Source organism: Sus scrofa, chromosome 8 (genome assembly GCF_054392235.1).
Source record: "Sus scrofa isolate SSC_HxYL_T2T_F1_AM1 chromosome 8, Sscrofa_HxYL_maternal_Yorkshire_Landrace_v2.0, whole genome shotgun sequence".
Lineage (NCBI taxonomy): Eukaryota > Metazoa > Chordata > Mammalia > Artiodactyla > Suidae > Sus > Sus scrofa.
In genome coordinates this window covers 108416503-108437612 of record NC_139390.1, presented here as the reverse complement: position 1 = coordinate 108437612, position 21110 = coordinate 108416503, and the positions used below count along the sequence as shown (strand labels likewise).

Below are 21110 nucleotides of genomic sequence, written 5' to 3'. Positions count from 1 at the left end.
TCTAATTTAAAATGTGGGTTCAAGTCCCAATATGGGTTTAGGCTGGGTTCAGGCCATTCAAGTCCCAATATGGGTTTAGGCTGTCAGTTTCATAAGGAGACATGATCAGACTTCAAACCTTGTTCCTGCCTCCCAGGAGTAGTCCTCAGTGCAGAGGAAGGGATTTCTCCTTACAAGGTGACAAGGTTAGGCAGGCAGGTCTAGTAAGTCCTAGAAAAGACTTCATAAGTTTAGCCCCTATGTGCCACCATAGCACCTCTGCAGGGGTCAGAACTGGCACTAGGGTTTGTCACTTTCCAGGGTACTAAAAATGCTTGAATTGGGGTTTTTTCTGCTTCGTCCATTTGACAAATATTTTTAAAACACAGACCTAACTGATAAGAAGCCATTCATTCTTTTTTTTTTTTTTTTTTTTTTTGTCTTTTTGCCATTTCTTGGGCCACTCTCGTGGCGTATGGAGGTTCCCAGGGTAGGGGTCCAATTGGAGCTGTAGCTGCCAGCCTACGCCAGAGCCACAGCAATGTGGGATCCGAGCCGCGTCTGCAACCTACACCACAGCTCATGGCAACACCGGATCGTTAACCCACTGAGCAAGGGCAGGGATCGAACCTGCAACCTCATGGTTCCTAGTCGGATTCATTAACCACTGTGCCACGACGGGAACTCCCCTAGAAGCCATTCATTCTAAGAATCAGAGGGCAGAGATTTTAGGCTAAGGGAACAAGGAGCACAAAAACAAATTTGGAGCATATAATGGTTAGTTTTCTGTCTCAGTTTGGCTAGGCTGCAGTGCCTGATTATTTAATCAAACACTAGTATAGTTGTTGCTGTGAAGGTATTTGGTAGCTTTGATTAACACCTTCCATCAATTAACTTCAAGTAAAGAGATTATCCTGGAAGAATGTTGGTTAGTCTCAGCCAATTAGCTTTAAGGCCTTAAGAACAAAAACAGGTTTCCCAGGAAAGATTAAATTTTGCCTCAAGACTAAAGCATTAACTTCTACTTAAGTTTCCAGCCTTCCCTATGGATTTCAGACCTGTCAGCTCCACAGCTGTATGAACCAATTCCTTAAAATACATGTGGACTGAGAGACTCCGAGAGAGAGAGAAATGTATGTATGTGTATAGTACGTATATTCTGTGTGTATATACCCACACATACACACAATCCATCTCATCATCTGCCCTGAAGAACCCAGCCTGCAAGGATTTCTGCCAAGATAGAGTATATCATACTCATTCTAGCTTTCCTGGAAAACAGTGACTGATACAGAGGGTTTGAGGAATCGAAAGAAGGCCATGTTATCAGGGCACAATGAATGTGGAGTGGAAGATGGCTTGGTGGGAAAGTGATAGGTGAAAGGACAGAGAGGTAGGCAGTAACTGGGTTATTTTGAGCCTCTTAGATTCCACAAAACAGGAATCCATGGACGAGATGATGAGCACCAGGTAAAGTGAGGAAAGAAGTCAAACTTTTACAGGTCTGAAAATTAAATTAGGTTTCTTGCTTATCCAATTGGCAAATATTCCAAAGACTGACAACCCACTTTGTTGTTGAGGCTGTGTGAAAAAGAGCACTTTCAAATATGTCAGGTGGGAGGTTAAAATGACATAACCTCTCCAGAGGGGAATGTGAGAATATCTAAAAAATCGTGTATGCATTTATCACTTCATCAAGCCATCAGACTTTACTCTGAGGATGTACATCCATAAATATGAAAACATCAATTATTTGCAGCATAATTTGTAATAGCAAAATAGTGGAATCAACCTAAATGTCTATCCATAGGAGATCAGTTAATAAACTAGTGCCTGCTCTGCATGTAGTAGAGTCCTATGCAGCTGTTTTTTTGTTTTGTTTTGTTTTAAAGAAAATTTCTATATATTGATATGGAATGATTTTTAGGTTATTTTGGTAAATGAAAAGCAAGAGGCAAATGAATATAGATAGAAATCTAACTTTTAAATAAGCAGGAAGGGAAATAAGAGAGTGTGTGTATGCGTGTGCATGTGTTTGCTTACTTTTGCAAAAAAAAAAGCAGGCACTAAGAAAATGTTTTTTATGGAGTCTAAGGGATGAAGATGGGAAGGAGACTTCCTTGAATATAAATTTTTACATAGTTTTGACTTTTAAATTATGTAAATATTTTATATAATCCAAAACATAAAATTAAAACAATGTGAAATGTGCCACCCAGATCCTCTTTCAAGGAAGCAGGCTGCCCAGCTGTGGGGAATGCAGACAGCAGACAGCCTCCAGCTGTCAGCTCTGTCAGAGTTTGCCTCCTCTGCTGATGAAAGGCCTCCTGCAATGTCACACCCTTCCTGGGGCGACCACATCCTGTGACTGAGCCAGGGTGGAGGAGGAAGGCTGGGGGGACGGGGCTTAAAGGCCCAGAGCTCCCCCTCCCCAGGTTGGCTGAGACTTTGTTTGGCATCAGAGTTTGTCTTCTCCCTTTTCCTAAATCCTGTTTCTTCTCCCTTCTCTTCACAGGTATTAATCTCTAATAAACACCTTACACCCCAAATTCCATCTCAGCGTCTGTTTCCCAAGAACCTGGCCTGTAATAGTTGCAGCCAAAAGCTGGATTATCACCACCTGGCTGGTAATGAAGACCCCTTCACTGGTGGCAGGTGGAGCACAGCAGCCCCTGGCACAAGGTGGTATTCCAATTGTTCACTGGTGATGAGTTGGAAGGGTGTACTTGTGAAAGGAAATGCACTGTTGAAATGCACTTCTCACTGAGAAGCACAGAGGAAAAAATGGCTCTGAGGATTGCAGCATTGGATGGTATTGCCAAGCTCCTCTGAGCCCCTACAGAAAGATAGTGAAGAGCTAAGGGCCAGTTAACAATTAAAAAGGCCTCTGGATGCCTAAAGTCCTCTTTGTTTACAAACAAATAAACTCAACTCCTATAGCGAGAGAGCCGAGAAAGTTGAGGATCAAGTGCTGAGTGGCTGAGTTTCAGAGAAAGTTTATATCCAACAATCTCAGGTCTGTTACACTTAGGTCAGGGCTCTGATGGAGAAAACTTGGGCAACTGACTCTGGGATGGAGACATCTGAGCCAATGCTTCTGAAGATTTTGACCCCTTAGTTCCCCTGAACCTTCTGATCCTATAGCAATGTCCCACTCCTCCCTGTTGAAAGATAGCACTACAAACACATGGGAAGAAATTGCAAAGGCCTCTTTCCCACAGTAAATGCCAACCCTCAGGATCTTCCCATTTCCCCTTTGGGCCTTTAGGCCTATAATTAGGGTTAAATCACAAAATAACACAGATGGGAAAGAACCAGCCATCATAAGGAGGGACAGAAATTATACCCTAAAGGAGCTGCAAGACCATGGTAGCAGGTAATGGGAGCTGGGAGAATATGTATTGATTGGATTCTGAGGGTGCTGATCAAAGGAAGAGTTTATTAACTAGGATACAGTTAGTCCGCTCAGATACAGGAGATGGTGTGAATCCTCTCCTAAAATGACTCCTAGAGGCATGGAAAAAGCCTGCCTACATGGTGCCCACATCATGGCCCACAATGAGCAGAGCTGAAATGCCAGAGTTTCTGTGGAAGACAGTATAAGGGAGGGATTAAGAAGATCAGGGAAGTGAGCATGCTTGGATGGATATAGTATGGTGATGAGAAGACTTGGCAGGGAGGCCCAGAGGATGTACCATTTACTAAGTCTGTGAGAATGAACTGGCGAAAGGGGAACCAGCGTGAACACAAATTTTTATGGGGGATCCTCTTCTACAGGTCAGGGCTGCTGGGAGGACAAGAATGTTACAGAACTTGGCTCACTGATAGAAATGAGGATAGCAGCAAGTTCTGATTGTGGCTCAGTGGGTTAAAAACACAACATAGTGTTTGTGAGGATGTAGTTTTGATCCCTGGCTCTGCTCAGTGGGTTAAGGATCTGGCATTGCCATAAGCTGTGGCCTGGGTCACAGATGTCACTCGGTCTGGCATGGCTGTGGCTAAGGCATAGACTGGCAGCTGCAGCTCTGATTAGACCCCTAGTCTGGCAACTTTGATGTGCCTCAGGTGCAGCCATAAAAAAGACAAATGAAAAAGAAAGAAATGAGGATGACAGACTCCCAGAATAACAGAAGATCAGATGCATTTAAGAACCAGAGGATGGCAATTATTATAATGATGAGAAAGGTCAGATTGGAGCCCACAAAAAATTACAGATTATTAACAGTATACAGCATCCCCAGGGGTGAATTAAATGGGCAGCCAACAGAGGAACTATTTAGCTTATACCAGCAGAAGCAATGAAGAGTAGATGACCAAGGGGTGAGCAATATGATTCCTTGCCCAATTCTGCACCTGAGCTAAGTTTCAGATGAAAAACTCATTGACTCAGAGGTGGCAGGGTCCCAGGGGGGAAGGACCCCATGACATCACAGCGAAAAACATGGTGATGGTTTCCCCAGTGCCTCCCTGAAGAGACTTAGAGCCTTTTGTATGAGTAACCATGCACTGAGGAAAAGGCAATATCACACATTCAAGGACTGATGGACCCAGTGTCTAAGTGACATTGTAATCTGGAGTGGTGAAGTGTCATCATGGTCCCCTGTTAGTGTATAAATATATTAGAGGCCAATTAACAGAGTCCTGGTCAAGGTCAGGCTTACACTGCATTCTCTGAGTCCCATTGGTTCCACTAGTTCACACCCATTGGTCATTTTCCCAATCCCTGAATTGAAGTCGATGTACTTGGTACATAACCCTCACAGTGGTTTCTTGCACTGTGGAGTAAGAGTAGAGAAGACCTAGTGGAAGCCTCTAAACCACCCCCACCCCACCTCCGACCAAGATAACGGATATAAAACACAGTATTGCTTCCCAAGAGATCAGAAATTAGTGCTGCCTTTAAGACTCTAAATGATGCAGCAGCAGTGGTCCCCATCCATTTAATTCACCAGTCTGGCTCCTTCAGGAACTAGATTAATGCTGGAGGATAATTATAGAGTACCACAAGCTCAACTAACTAGTACCCCTGATTAGAGCCACCATGCTGCATGTGGCATCTTTGCTAGATGAGATTAATCTGGCCTCATATATATAGTATGCAGCTGTTGATTTTGTGAACATATTATTTTCTATCCCAATCAGGAAAGAGGATTGAATGGAACAGTTTTACTCCAGAACTCTATTAGCTCTGTTATGCTCTGCCATAATGTAGCCTGAAGAGATCTGGACCATCCACAGAACATCACATTAATCCATTACATTGATGGTATTATGTTGATAAAGCTACATAAACAAGAAGGGGCTTGTATGCTGGAGGCCTTGTAAGATCCATGTGTTCCAGAGGGTGGACAGTAAACCATGCGGAGTTTCAAGAGCACGCTACAATGGGAAAACATTTAAAGTTTCAGTGGTCAGGCTTGTGTTGAGATATCTCTTCTCAAATAGAAGTCTAAAGTATTTCCTTTTGTACCTCCTCCCATAAAAAAAGAAGAGACAGGCTTTGGGTTCTAGAGGCAGCACTTCTCTGGCATGTGTACTGAGTGATGGATGGCTGCCAGCTTTTAATGAAGCCCAGAGCAAGAAAGCGCTCTGCAGTATATCCAGATTGCTATGCAAGCCATGCAGCCACGAGCCATATGATCTGCAGAACCTATGGTGTGAAGATATCAATGGTAGGAAAAGATGCTGTGTGGCGTTTCTAGCAAGCCCCAGCAAGGAAATAACAAAGCAGGGACCCTGGGGTTTGAGAGCAAGACCATGCCAGAAAATTAGTACCTGGCATGCTACTTGGGCCTTATGGAGGTGGAATGCCTGACTATGGGAAACCAAATAATCATACATCATGAATTGCCTCTCATGAGAACTCACAAATTCCTAAAATTGAGCAGGCCAGCAATAATCTCTCAAACGATGGAAGTGGTACATTCACCACGACTGAGCACTGTCAGGGCCAGAGGGCACAAAGCAAGCTACATGTGCAAGTAACCCAGACTTCCACGATGCCCACTGCTGTTACACCAGTGCCTGTCACTCAGGTGGAAATGGAGGGGGAAAAAAATGTCTGATCTTGGTTTATGGGTGGGTCAGCTCTACATGTGGGCACAAGTTGCGCTGGAAAACAGCTACACTATGCCTCATTCAGAGGAGGCCTTGGCAGTGATGAGGGACAATTATCTCAGTGGACAGAGGCCTCACCAGCAATGGCTTGGCCAAGATGATCAGTGACGAGGAGGACTGGGGTAGAGGCATGTGGATGGACATTTGGAAGCATACACAAGATGTGAAGTTTTTATATCACACTTGATGTCCATCAGAAAGTTTCACTATGAGAGCCACCAAGTAGACAAAATGATTTGGCCAGTTGATGCCCACCCAAGTACTGGTATGAGAGGCACAAGTAACAGTGTGATATGTTTATTTCCTATCACTAACCACTGAAATGACCTAATAGCCATAATATTCTGGTAACAATGAGTACATCTAGCTCTCAGATCTTGGTTTTTAAAATACCAATATCCATTAAAAAGGATGCAGGAACCCTTGGAGAAATGGTTGACTCCAAATCTGGGACAGAAAATGTACAAGGTGAGCCTGGAATATTTTTTCATAGCCAAAGGGCAAGAAAGTTCTCAAAAGGCCACAAAAGCCGGCTTGAAGGAGTTCCCACTGACTAAACTTGGGACAATTTGAACATCAAATTGAATAATGATGCTAATGAATTTTAACACATTGAATAAAAGACAATGGTAAGTTCATAGTGTTCTTTACTAAAAATGGAAGGAAGGGGAGAGACCTTATCTGCAAAAGAGTACAAGCCAATAGATGTAGTAAAATGATAAATAGAAAAAGCACCATTTTGCAACCACTGATTGATATGAGTAGTAATCATTAATGGATGCTAAAACCCCTAGGTGAAAAGTTATTGGGGAACAGGATATTCAGTTTTCAAATATCATGCCACAAATTACTTACTCATTACAAAGAAGGGAAAAAAGATGAAATTTTAAATGACAGTGGAGAGATTTGATGGACACCAGTGTAACCAAGTGATGAAACTTTGCCTTATCAATAACAGAATAAATGATATTTTTACCTCTTGAGAGGTACTGAGAAAAACACAACATCACCTAAGCTATGCTCTTGCCAGAATGTTTAACCTTAACATAACCACAAGCAAACAGTCAGGTAAATCCAGATTATGAGACAACTTACACTAAAACTGGCTTTCCAAAATGTCAGTCATTAAAAGCAAAATAAAAGGTGGGGATCTTTTCTACATTAAAGAACATTAAACTCTTCTATATTAAAGAAATACATTATATAACATTTGCTTGGATACTGGATCCAAAACAAAAACAAAATGAAAAATAACTAGAAGCACATTTGGTGGACAACTGGAGAAAACTGAGTATCAGATAGTATATTAGGTTAAAATGCTGTGTTATTTTTTAATTTCTTGAGTATAATGCAGCTGTTGTGATTATATGTAGCAGAATGCACTTATTCATAGGAGAGATTTACTAAAGTATGTAGGGATAACGTGTCCTGAGAGATAAAGGGACTGCGGCAAAATATTTGTTAACTACGGTAAATTAGGTTGAAAGGTAAATGATTGTTAGCTTTACTATTTGTTCATTCCTTTTTTTTTTTTCTCCCTCCCTTTTTTTTTTTAATGACTGCACCCATAGCATATGTAAGTTCCCAGGGCAGAGCCTAAATCTGAGCCACAGACACAACCTATGCCATAGCCGTAGCAACACCAGATTCTTTAACCTACTGCACTGGACCAGGAACTGAACCCAGGCCTCCACAGCAACCTGAGCTGCCACAGATTCTTTTGTGTACATCTCTGGGAAAGAAGCCAGATCCTGAGGTCACCTTGGGACTTCAGTTGTCTCAGCTTTTTTTCTTTCTTTCTTTCTTTCTTTTTCTTTTTAAATTATAGTTGATTTACAATGTTGTACAGCCAATTTCTGCTGTACAGCAAAGTGACTCAGTTACACATTCTTTTTTATTATTTTCCATTATGGTCATACATTCTTTTTAAAAATATTATTTTCCATTATGGCCAGAGTTTTTTCTAAGTAATTCATCTTTCCAACCATATTGCCACCACAAGATCTAGGAGTATCCTTTTTTCCCTTTTTTCTTTTTTTTTTCTTTTTCAACATTTCATTATGCAAAATGTTTATATGTATGGTAAGTTTGAAAAAAACTTAACATTTATATATCCACCATCTAGGCTGTACCATTACCATTTTACTATGCTTGCTTTATCACACATCTATCCATCATCCCTCTACTCTGGATGGGAACACTCTTTTTCTTAAAGTTGTAGCAAAGTCCTTCTTCCATGAGCCCTGAAGATAAGCTCTGAGATCTGAACCGTGCATGAACTGGATATTAGAGATAAAATATTGAAAATCCAGCATTTCCTAAACTGTTATAACTATGGAATTAAGTTTTGGAAACACATAGAACTTTCTCAAGACAGGAAAGAAAAAATGGTATAGTTAGCATCTATATAACTGTCTGTTGCATAAACATTTCCTTGTTGTTAACATTTCTTATTCAACAAATCAAGATGGAGTCAACAATATAAAATAGCTGTGTTTACCCGCTCTGGGGGCAGTCATGTTCTCCACTATTGGCCTTCCATACTAAGCTGACTACCTTTATTTAAGAAAATGAAAAAAAAATTTGCAATCCAAGCATTTCTGTTTTCTGTGCTTTTCCTTATGAATATTTTGTACATAATTACACACAGGCTCTGGGTTGTACATGGCATTTTTCTACCACTACAAAGAAAAAGAGTATCATTGGTCAGATCTTTGGGATACAGACGGAAAATACCAATAGCTCACCACTCTTTGTCCTTAATGAGTTTCATTTGAAGTTTTAGCTGGGCCCATGTCTTGAGATACTTCCCCATACATTTCTCTTCATACTTTGGATGATAAACTTCTCACTGAAATGAGAAAATAGACCCACAAGTCTTTAATGTGCTTTTGAAGGGTTGTAACATCACATGCTCCTTTGAAGGGTCGTAACATCACATGCTCCTCCTATTTATCTTCTGCTTTTATGTTTCTTTTTACTCCCTCTCTTCACCTTTCCATCACCTCACATCTTAGGAGAGATGAGTCAGAGCTTTGTAAGGCAAGCTTTTCCAAACTCCACACTATGTTCTAGGTGTAATCATTCTTGAAATGGTTGGTTCTAAATGGAATCATAGCTTGAAATGCTAGTGAAGACATTAAAAATAAGACCAGTGATAAAGTTTATTTTTTCCTCAACAATAATGAGCCACAATTAGGCAGGAAAAGATTTTGTAATTAAGGTTTCCAACAGTTGTTCTCAGGATTGAAAAAAGTTCACCACTTATCTCACATTTACATATATTAATTATTGTTTTAGCAAAATGTTTTATTGCCATCTAGAGAATGACTTTAAAAATATGTTTTGATTCCATTCGAAAAACATCCGAGTTATTCATTTTAAATTGATTTTTCTGGAGTTCCCGTCGTGGCGCAGTGGTTAACGAATCCGACTAGGAACCATGAGGTGGCGGTTCGGTCCCTGCCCTTGCTCAGTGGGTTAACGACCCGACGTTGCCCTGAGCTGTGGTGTAGGTTGCAGACGCGGCTTGGATCCCGCGTTGCTGTGGCTCTGGCGTAGGCCAGTGGCTGCAGCTCTGATTGGACCCCTAGCCTGGGAACCTCCATACGCCGCGGGAGTGGCCCAAGAAATAGCAAAAAGACAAAATAAATAAATAAATTGATTTTTCTCATTGGAACAGGGCACTGTGGAGGCTGAAATTCAGGGGAGCAATAGCAAGATCATAGAATGTTAGTTACAAGGCAGATCACTCAACACAATCTTTATCTGGCTCATGAAACCTATACACAGTATCCTCAGCGAGGTCAAGAACTGAATTGAAAGATCCATCCATAAAGATCGTACTAGAACTACTTGTTTTTGAGGGATATTGAACAAGAAACTTGCAATTCTCTTTTGAAAATGAGTCCGAAAGGAGCTTATGTTGTGACTCAGCAGGTTAAGAACCTGGCTAGTATCCATGAGGATGCGGCTTCCTATCCCTGGCCTTGCTGAGCAGGTTAAGGATCTGGTGTTGCCACAAGCTGTGGTGTAGGTGGCAGGTGCAGCTCAGATCTGGTGTTGCTGTGGGTGTGATGTAGACCCCTAGCCTGGGAACTTCCATATGCTGCGGGTGTGGCCCTAGAAAGAATTTTAGAAAAGAAAAGAAAAGAAAAGAAAAGAATATGAGTCTGGAAAAAGTCATCTGGGATAGTAATAACAAAAACAGCTAAGAAGCCAAATTCTTTTTAAAAAATAATTTTCTTGTTTGGTTAGTGCAATAGACCTGCTCAACCTCACAAAAACAGCCAGAAATTGTTTTTATTAGATGAGAAATGCAATGTAAGGATGAAATACTATATGTAAGAAAGAAATATTTCTATGTCTACTTGTGTACTTGTAATATTTGTTTTTCAGGTGCCGAGGGGGCAGAGAATTGAAATAAACTTTCTCCTTACTCTTAGCACATTATCAATATCTGTTTATATCCCCATATTTTTCGCTCATCTTAGGCCTCCATTCTAATTAAAGACAATTACAAGGATAAATTAGTTCTTAACTATACATTTATCCTTGTAAAATATGTTACTGGATGCAGTGCTTTGATGTGTGTAGCATTGTGCTATAAATCTCATTCGTAACACTTTTACTATTTTTGATGCCTATAAGGCTTGCTTCTCTCTGATGCATATTAGTCCATGGTATGCATCTATCATATTCTACATATCCATTCTTCCAGCTTCCTGTTCCCCACAATCACCAGCAATGCCACAATGAATATCTTAAAAAATAGCCCATCAAGAACTTATAAAAAGATTTTTCCAGGATACGCCAGAAAGGGATCACTGGGTCACAGGATGTGCACATACCTAATTCTTTGACCATGATAAGATCAGATCATTTCCAGGATGATCTGACACCAGCAATGCACCATTACTCATCAAACCTCAGTATCATTCATCTTCATAATTCAAAGAACATGATAGTTTAGCGTAGCATATTATTAAAAATTTCCATTTCTCTGGTTACTAGTGAATTTGGGACCCTTTCGGTATGCTTATTGGACATGGGCTTCTTCTTCTATGAATGTCCTATGCCCATTTGCCATTATACATGAACTTCAAATTATACCTTCACTTGGTTCTTACATTCCATTGCTTTGTTTTTTAACTTAATGATTCAGTGATTTTAAAATATTGCACATATTTTTTCTTCGTCACCTGTCTACTAAAGAAAGTTACAGGTGGTATCTTAGCCTGAATGAAATTGTTTCTTTCAATTTTGCTGTAGTCAACATCCATTTTCCATCTTATTGTTTGCCTTCAGGGTCCTGTGTGGGAAGCCTATCCCCAACCACATAGCACAAATATATCTTATAGCACAAATATATCTTCCTATGTTTTCTTCCACTAGCTGTATTGACTATCTATTTATATAAGAAAAGTAGGAGTATAGTTTTATACTTCTTAATATAATGATGTTATTCCCAGCATCTTGGAAATAGGTACCTTCATTTCTCCATTGTTTTGCAGTATGAATTTTATATATCAATTGCCATACATACACAAAATCTGTTTCACTGCCCTATTTGTTCCAGTATCATATTATTTTTATGAATAAAGTTTTGATTTAGTCAATACCTAGTAAGACATGCCCCTGTTCATTCCTCTTGTTTATTAAAATTGATTTAGGTATTTGTGGGCTCTATTCATCACTATAAAATTTGTGAGTTTTTTGAGTTCCTCATACCATCAGCTGCATTTATTGGGGGAAGGGGATAATGTCATTGAATTTACATAGTAAACATAATTCATACTGTGCTAAAGTAAAACATTATGAGCATAGCTATCTCTTCACTTACTCAGGTCTTTTATATCCTTTAAAATTTTGTTCACAGAAGTTTACATACTCTTTTTTTTTTTTAAGCTTTTTAGGGCTGCACCTGTGGCATATGGAAGTTCCCAGGTTAGAGGTCAAATCGGTGCTGTAGCTGCTGGCTTATGCCACAGCCACAGCAACTCCAGCTCCAAGTCTCTTCTGCAACCTACCCCACAGCTCATAGCAATGCCTAATACTTAACCCACTGAGTGAGGCCAGGGATAAAACCCACATCCTCATGGATACTAGTCAGATTCTAACCTGCTGAGCCACAAGGGGAACTCCTACATTCTTTCATTAATGCTTAGTTCTGTTAACGTTTTTGTTAATATTGTCCTGTTTTCTGTATTTTTTGTTGAAATGGTGTGGGTTTTTTTTGGGGGGGGGGTGCTCCCATGGCATGCAGAAGTTCCCAGTCGAGGGATCAAACCCATGCCACAACTGTAACCAGAACCATAGCAGTGACAACTCCAGGTCCTTAACCTATTGAGCCACAAGGGAACTCCCTGAAATTGTGTAATGAAGGTATATTATAATATTTATATACTGTAAAAAACTGGTACCACTGCTTGTGAAAGGAAACTAATTTTTGTAGTAGGTTCATGCTTATAAAATGAAGATACTTTTTTTAATTTTTTTTATTACTCAATGTATTTGCTACATTTATAGTTGTACAATGATCATCACAATCCAATTTTACAGGGAAGATACTGTTAAACAGCATGTGTGTGTGCAATCTGTCTCTTTCCATGGGAAATCCCACACCCATTTCTAATCTTCATTTCTTTCTGCTCACGATTCCCATATTAGGTTTCTTTCCCCCATTATTGAAAAAACACGTCATTTAAAGAAACTAAAGTGATAGGAAGTCCTGTATAACCTCCATATTTACATACCTTTCAAGTTTGTCTTTCATTCAGATTCTTCTCAAGTCTGACTCATTTCTTAACTCAAAAGAGAGGGACTTTCAAGGTGTTTTTGGACCCAAAAGCATAAAACCTGATTTTACTATCTACTAACATTTGTGTCAGGTGCCAGGGAAACAATTGGTTTGTGTAAACTGAGATGAATCATGTTATAAATCGTTGAGCTTTGTATGAATTGCCATTATAGTTTAGGGAAAAAGTGGCAATGGACTGCCTTTGATGACTGGATGAATGGAACAATAATTCAATTACATATTACTAAAGTAGGAGTTTCTGGAAGAGAAAATATGATGAGAGTGCAATAAAAGTGTATATTAGAGAATTACATCCTTGATGTATAGTAACAAGTAAACAAACTACAATATTTTCTTCTAATGAAAATGCTGACACCAATTTGTGATCTCTTTCATTATTTAGTATGTCCCATAAAAATTGCTATTGAGAATTACAGCTATTGCTGAAAAGTTTCAGTTATTTTAGAATAATAATTCAATGGTAATATGTCCAACATTTAAACTTGATTGAGATAGAAAAAAATTATTCCAAAGTAATAATATTGGGTAATGCACACTGTTTCCTGTGCATTACAGTGAAATGGGGACCTTTTGTTGTTATTCACTTTTGCTGTTACTCAGAACTGATTCTGCTAAGGAGAAATGATAGAAAACTTACATCAAATTTAGTAGATGTATAATTTTATTTTGCATATTAACTCATGAAAAATAGAATCAGTGCTATATAGATTTTCTGTCTAGACAAGCTCACTCCTAAATTCTCTGCTTCTAAAATATCTATCTTCCAGGAGTTCCTGTTGTGGCTCAGTGGGTTAAGAACCCGACATAGTGTCCATGAGGATTCGGTTTCAATCCCTGGCCTCCCTCAGTGAGTTAAGGATCCGGTGTTACTGCAGCTGTGGTGTAGGTTGCATATGCAGCTAGGATCCTTGCATTGTGGTGGCTGTGGCATAGGCTGGCACCTGCAGCTCCGATTTGACCCGTAGGCTGGGAACTTCCGTATGCTTCAGGTGTGGTCCCAAAAAGAAAAAAGAAAATAAAATACCTATCTTCCAAATAACTTATGCTTTCCCACCAATGCCATACTTGTATTTTCCCTTACCTCATTTTGTGACAGATGAAAAAGTTCATCTTTCAATTGCAATTGTGTTTTTTTTAGTCTATGGGACATATCTTCATTTTGAAACATCCTCCCTAGGCTTCCTTGCCATTGTCTTTTTATGGATTCCTGCCCACTTTATTGGCCATTTTGTCCCATTTTGGCTTAGTCTTCTTTCTCTATTCCCCTGATAAATGCTAGAGATTGGCACAGCTTGGTCCGAGCTACCCTTAAATTTCATGCCCTACTTGCTTCCTGAGTGATCCAACGCATTTTCTTAGCTGTAGTTACCAAATGTATGCAAATGACTACTATCTCTGGTTAGGTGTAGAGGGTCACCTTAAGAAATGAAAACACATTGAATAAACTAAAAAGTCATATTTTTATTTAAAGACACAAAGAAATATGAATGAACTAAATTCAGAAATGGACAAGCCCTCATGAATGAATAGAAACCTAGGGCTCCTTTGTCCAGGGAGATGTTTGCTGAGTTTTGAGGGACAGGAGGGTAGAGGCCATAGCCAGAACTCTCCTGGACAAGGAGTAACAAGTCAATTTTTTAAATTTATTTTTTAAACTGTTTTATTTAAGATGAAATCTATACCATTTGCCCATTCAAAATGTACAATTCAATGTTTTTTAATATACTCACAGGGCTGTGCAATAATCATCACATTCTAATTTTAAAACATATTTGTACCCCTAAAAGAAACCTCATACACATCAGCAGTGAATCTCCATCCTCCTCCTCCAGCCTAAGCAACCACGAATCTACTTTCTATAACTATGAATTTATGTATTCTGGATACTTCATATAAATGAAATTATATAATATATGATCTTTTGTTACTGGCTTCTTGATGTTTTTGAGGTTAATCCATGCTAGAGCAAGTATCAGTACGTCTTTATTTTTATTGCTGAATAAAATTTCACTTTATCAATATAGCACATTTTGTTTATCCATCTGTCAGTTGATAACATTTGTTTCCCATTTTGGGTTTTATAAGTGATGCTGCTGTGAACATCTATATATAAATTATCTGTGAACATGTGTTTGCAACTTTCTTAAATATATGCCTATGAGTGGAATTGCTGGGTCATATGGTAACACAATGCTTAACATTTTGAGGAACTACCAAGCTGTTTTCCAAAGTGGCTGTGTCTTTTTACATTCCATCAGCAAAGTACAAGTGTTCTAGTTTTTCCACATCTCCTTCTACACATCTGTTGTTTTGATTATAGCCATTCTAGTTAGTGTGAAAAGGCATTTGATTTCCACTTTCCTAATGACTAATGATGTTGAGAATCTTGTGTTCTTATCAGCCATTTTTGTATCTTTTTGGAGGAATATATATGCAAATAATTTGTCCATTTAAAATTTGGGTAATATATATTTTTGTTGTTGAGTCATAGTAGTCCTTTATATATACAAATTCCTTATCATGTATATGATGCCAAAATTCTTCTCCCATTCTATGTGTTGTCTTTTATTGATGATATCACTTTAAAGGTTTTTAATTTTAATATAGTACAAATTTATCTTTTTGTTTGTTTCCTGTGCTTTTGGTGTCATATTTAAGAAACCATTGCCTAGCTCAAGTTTATGAAGACTTACTCCTGTATTGTCTTAGAAATTTTATGAGTTTGTATTTTACATTCTATATAAATTTGCATTCTTCATTGACTTGCCGTTGCTCCTTTGTCAAAGATCAGTTGACTATATTTGTATGGGCCTATTTGGGGGCTCTCTTTTCTGTTCTATGATCTATGTGTCTATTCCTTCACTAATATCACACTGTCTTGATTACCGTAGCTTTATAATAAGTCCTAAAATTGGCTAATGTGGGTCCTACAACTTTGTTCTTCTTCTTCAGCGTATGTTGACTCTTTGAGGTCCTTTGCCTTTTCATATAAACTTTAGAATAATTTTTTTTATATCCACAAAATAGCTTTCTGGTATTGCATTGAGAATTTATAGATGAAGGTGTGATAAACTGACATCTCAACTCTACGAAGTTTTCCAATTCATAAATAGAGAATATTTCTCTATTTAGATAATCTTTGATTTCTTTCATCAAAAGATTTAGAGTTTACTGAATATATATCCTGTACATTTTTTGTTAAATTTGTACCTAAGTATTTCATTTTTTGGTGCTATTGCAAATGATATTTTTTAAATTTCAAAATTCAATTATCAACTGACTTTTTTATATTAATCTTGTATTCTGTTACCCTGCTCTATTCACCTATTAGTCACAACAGTTTTCCTATTGGTTGTAGGGGATATTTGACATATATTATCATGTCATCTTTAAATTTTATTTCTTCCTTCTAAATATGTATAGCTTTCACTTTCCTTTCTTGTCTTATTGCACTAGTTAGGATTTCTAGTAAAATGCTGAATAGGAGTAGGCATTCTTTCCTTGTTCTCCATCTTAAGGAAACATACATAGTTTATCACCATTAATAATGATGTTAACTGTAGGGTTTTTGTAGGTATTCTTTATCAATTTGTGGAAGCGTCCTAGTTTGCTGACAACTTTTATCATGAATGGATGTTGGATTTTGTCAGTGATTTTCCTGCATCAGGTGACATAATGATGTGATTTTTCTTCTTTAGCTTATTGATATATGAGTTACATTGCTTAGTTTTTGAATGTTGAACCATCCTTGAATACCTGGAATAAACCTCACTTGGTCAAAGTGTATAATCCTTTTCATACATCATTTGATTAAAATTGCTGATATTTATTGAGGAATTTACATCTATGTTCATGAGAGATATTGGTTTATAGTTTTCCTTTCTTGTAATGTTTTTATCTGGTTTTAATATTAGGGTAATGCTGGCCTCATAAAATGAGTTAGGAAAGATTCCCTCTGCTCCTATTTTCTGAAATCTATTGGGGATAATGTGTATCATTCCATCCTTAAATGTTTAGAAGAATTCACTAGTGAAACTACATGAACATCATACTTTATTTTTTTGAAGGGTACTAGTTATTGAATTCAGTTTGTTTAACAGATACAGGACTCTTTACATTTCTATCTTTCTTTATGTCAGTTTGTGTAGTTTCGTCAGATTCATATAAATTATCAAATCTATGGGCACAGAATTGTGTGTAACAGTTTTTTTTTTAATCCAGTTAATGTTCATGGGTTCAGTAGTGATGACCCCTCATTCATTTCTTTTTTTTTAAATTTTATTTCACTTATTTTTTTTTTTTGGAGATTTGTTAATTTACTATTTTTTTTTTATTTTCCCACTGTACAGCAAGGGGGTCAGGTTATCCTTACATGTATACACTACAATTACATTTTTCCCCCACCCTTTGTTCTGTTGCAACATGAGTATCTAGACAAAGTTCTCAATGCTATTCAGCAGGATCTCCTTGTAAATCTATTCTAAGTTGTATCTGATAACCCCAAGCTCCCGATCCCTCCCACTCCCTCCCCCCCCATCAGGCAGCCACAAGTCTCTTCTCCAAGTCCATGATTTTCTTTTCTGAGGAGATATTCATTTGTGCTGGATATTAGATTCCAGTTATAAGTGATATCATATGGTATTTGTCTTTCTGGCTCATTTCACTCAGTATGAGATTCTCTAGTTCCATCCATGTTGCTACAAATGGCATTATGTCATTCTTTTTTATGGCTGAGTAGTATTCCATTGTGTATATATACCACCTCTTCCGAATCCAATCATCTGTCGATGGACATTTGGGTTGTTTCCATGTCCTGGCTATTGTGAATAGTGCTGCAATGAATATGCGGGTGCACGTGTCTCTTTTAAGTAGTTTTGTCCGGATAGATGCCCAAGAGTGGGATTGCAGGGTCATATGGAAGTTCTATGTATAGATTTCTAAGGCATCTCCAAACTGTTCTCCATAGTGGCTGTACCAGTTTACATTCCCACCAGTAGTGCAGGAGGGTTCCCTTTTCTCCACAGCCCCTCCAGCACTTGTTATTTGTCGATTTATTAATGATGGCCATTCTGACTGGTGTGAGGTGGTATCTCATGGTAGTTTTGATTTGCATTTCTCTTATAATCAGCGATGTTGAGCATTTTTTCATGTGTTTGCTGGCCATCTGTATATCTTCCTTGGAGAAATGTCTATTCAGGTCTTTTGCCAATTTTTCCATTGATTGATTGGCTTTTTTGCTGTTGGGTTGTATAAGTTGTTTATATATTCTAGAGATTAAGCCCTTGTCGGTTGCATCATTTGAAACTATTTTCTCCCATTCTGTAAGTTGTCTTTTTGTTTTCTTTTTGGTTTCCTTTGCTGTGCAGAAGCTTTTCAGTTTGATTAGGTCCCATAGGTTTATTTTTGCTCTAATTTCTATTGCTTTGGGTGACTGACCTGAGGAAATATTCATAATGTTGATGTCAGAGAGTGTTTTGCCTATGTTTTCTTCTAGGAGTTTGATGGTGTCCTGTCGTATATTTAAGTCTTTCAGCCATTTGGAGTTTATTTTTGTGCATGGTGTGAGGGTGTGTTCTAGTTTCATTGCTTTGCATGTTGCTGTCCATGTTTCCCAGCAATGCTTGCTGAATAGACTTTCTTTTTCCCATTTTATGTTCTTGCCTCCCTTGTCAAAGATTAATTGACCATAGGTGTCAGGGTTTATTTCTGGATTCTCTATTCTGTTCCATTGGTCTGTCTGTCTGTTTTGATACCAGTACCACACTGTTTTGATGACTGTGGCTTTGTAGTATTTCTTGAAGTCTGGGAGAGTTATGCCTCCTGCTTGGTTTTTGTTTCTCAGGATTGCTTTGGCGATTCTGGGTCTTTTGTGGTTCCATATAAATGTTTGGATTGTTTGTTCTAGTTCTGTGAAAAATGTCCTGGGTAATTTGATAGGGATTGCATTGAATCTGTAGATTGCTTTGGGTAGTATGGCCATTTTTACAATATTGATTTTTCCTATCCAGGAACATGGAATATCTTTCCATTTCTTTACATCTTCTTTGATTTCTTTGATTAAAGTTTTATAGTTCTCAGCATATAGGTCCTTTACCTCTTTGGTCAGGTGTATTCTGCCCTCATTCATTTCTGAGATTTGTAAATATATCTTGTCTTTTTTTTTCTTTCCTTTTTCCTTTATTTATTTATTTATTTATTTAATTTATTTTTTTTGTCTTTTTGCCTTTTCTTGGGCCACTCCCACGGCATATGGAGGTTCCCAGGCTAGTGGTCGAATTGGAGCTGTAGCCACCGGCCTACACCAGAGCCACAGCAACGGGGGATACGAGCTGCACCTGCAACCTACACCACAGCTCACAGCAATGCCAGATTCTTAACCCACTGAGCAAGGCCAAGGATGGAACCCACAACCTCATGGTTCCTAGTTGGATTTGTTAACCACTGAGCCACGACGGGAACTCCTTCTTTTTTCTTTTTAGGACCACACCTGCAGCATATGTAAGTTCCTGGGCTAGGAGTGCAATCAGAACTACTGGCCTACACCACAGCCACAGCAGCACTAGATCTAAGCCGCATATGCAACCTACACTGCAGCTTGTGGCAATGCTGGATCCTTAATCCACTGAGTAAGGCCAGGGATCAAACCTAAATCTTCATGGACACTATGTTGTGCTCTTAACCCACTGAGCTACAATGGGAGCTCCTATCTTATCTCTTTTTTTCCTAGTTAGCCTGGCTATAGGTTTATAAAATTTATTGATTTTTTTTGCCAAAGAGTCAGTTGTTGGTTTTGTTAATTTTCTCTAATGTTTGTTTGTTTGCAATTTTATTGATTTCTGGTCTAATTTTAATATTTACTTCTTTCTGCTTTCTTCTAAATAAAATTGCCCTTCTTTTTCCTGTGTTATAAGGTAGAAGCTTAGGTTGTTGATTCTAGATATTCCTTTTTTTATAATACTGTTTTAATTCCATAATCGTTTAATCACTGCTTTCAATACATCTCACAAATTTGATAATTGTATTTTCATTTTTATCAAGTCAAAAATATTGTAAAGTTATTCTTAAATATTCTTTTTTTTTTGACTGCTATGTTACTTAGGAATGTGTTAATTTTCAAATATTTGGAAAAATTTCCAGCTGTCTTGTTGATTATAAATCAATTAAACTAGAAGTTTAATTCCACTGTAGTTTGAGAGCATACATTGTATAATTCCTATTCCCCACATCCAGGATGGTGTCTGTGTTGGTGAATATTATATGTGAGCTTGAAAAGAATGTGTATTCTCCTGCTATTGAATAGAATATTCCACAAATGTCAGCAAGATCAACTTTACCGGCCATGCTGTTTGATCAATTATTTTCTTACTGACTTTCTGACGTATCAATTAATGGAAAAGCAATATAGTTGATTTATAATGTGCCAATTTCTGCTGTACAGCAAAGTGACACGGTCATATATATATATATATATATATATATATACACATACATACACACATACATACATTCTAAGCAAAGGCATCTTTTAAATCAATTAAGAATAAGAAAAATATAATGATTTATTTTACCCTAATTTACATGATTTCTGATAAGAAGTCTTTTGTAATTCTTACCCTTTTTTCCTTTAAAGAAAAAGTGTTTTTTTAATCTGACTTTCAAGATTTCTTCTTTAAGTTTTCTGTGGTTTGAATATGATATCCCTATGTGTTTTTGTTGTTGTTGTTATTTTTGTTTCTGTTTTTGCTTTTTTTGGTATTCATTCTGCTTGTTGGTATTGTCTAAACTCCCCAGATAATGTATTGGAGTCTATTAGTAACTGGGGGAAATGCTCAGTCATCATTACTTCAAATATTTCTTCTCTTCCTTTTTCTTCTTATATTCCAAATGCATCTATTTTATACCTTTTAAAATTGTATTTTAGTTCTTTGATGTTTTATCCTATTTGTTGTCATTCCGATTTCTCTTTGCATTTCATCTTGGGCAATTTTTATTTACATATCTTCACTGATTTTTTCCTTGACTACCTCCATTTTATCAATGAGTCCAGCAATGGCATTCTTCATTTCTGTTAGTCTTCTTAGTTTCTAGAACTTAGAGTGCTTATTTTTCTTATACTTCCCATATTGTAGTATAATATGTTCTTCCATGTTGCCTACTTTTTCCTTTAGAACCCTTGATATATTAATCATAGTTA

General features: G+C 37.8%; 1 protein-coding gene across 2 annotated transcripts in view; it reads left to right on the top strand.

The window, feature by feature from the left end:
- LOC146400971 (uncharacterized) overlaps positions 1 to 2661 on the top strand; it is a 168020-nt gene extending 165359 nt beyond the window's left edge. For both annotated transcript variants that reach the window (XM_084973042.1, XM_084973041.1), the window contains one exon: positions 2495 to 2661. In XM_084973042.1, coding sequence (XP_084829168.1) covers positions 2495 to 2508 — 14 coding nt within the window. In that variant the 3' untranslated portion in view covers positions 2509 to 2661. The remainder of the gene's footprint in view (positions 1 to 2494) is intronic.
- The last annotated feature ends 18449 nt before the right edge of the window (positions 2662 to 21110 follow it).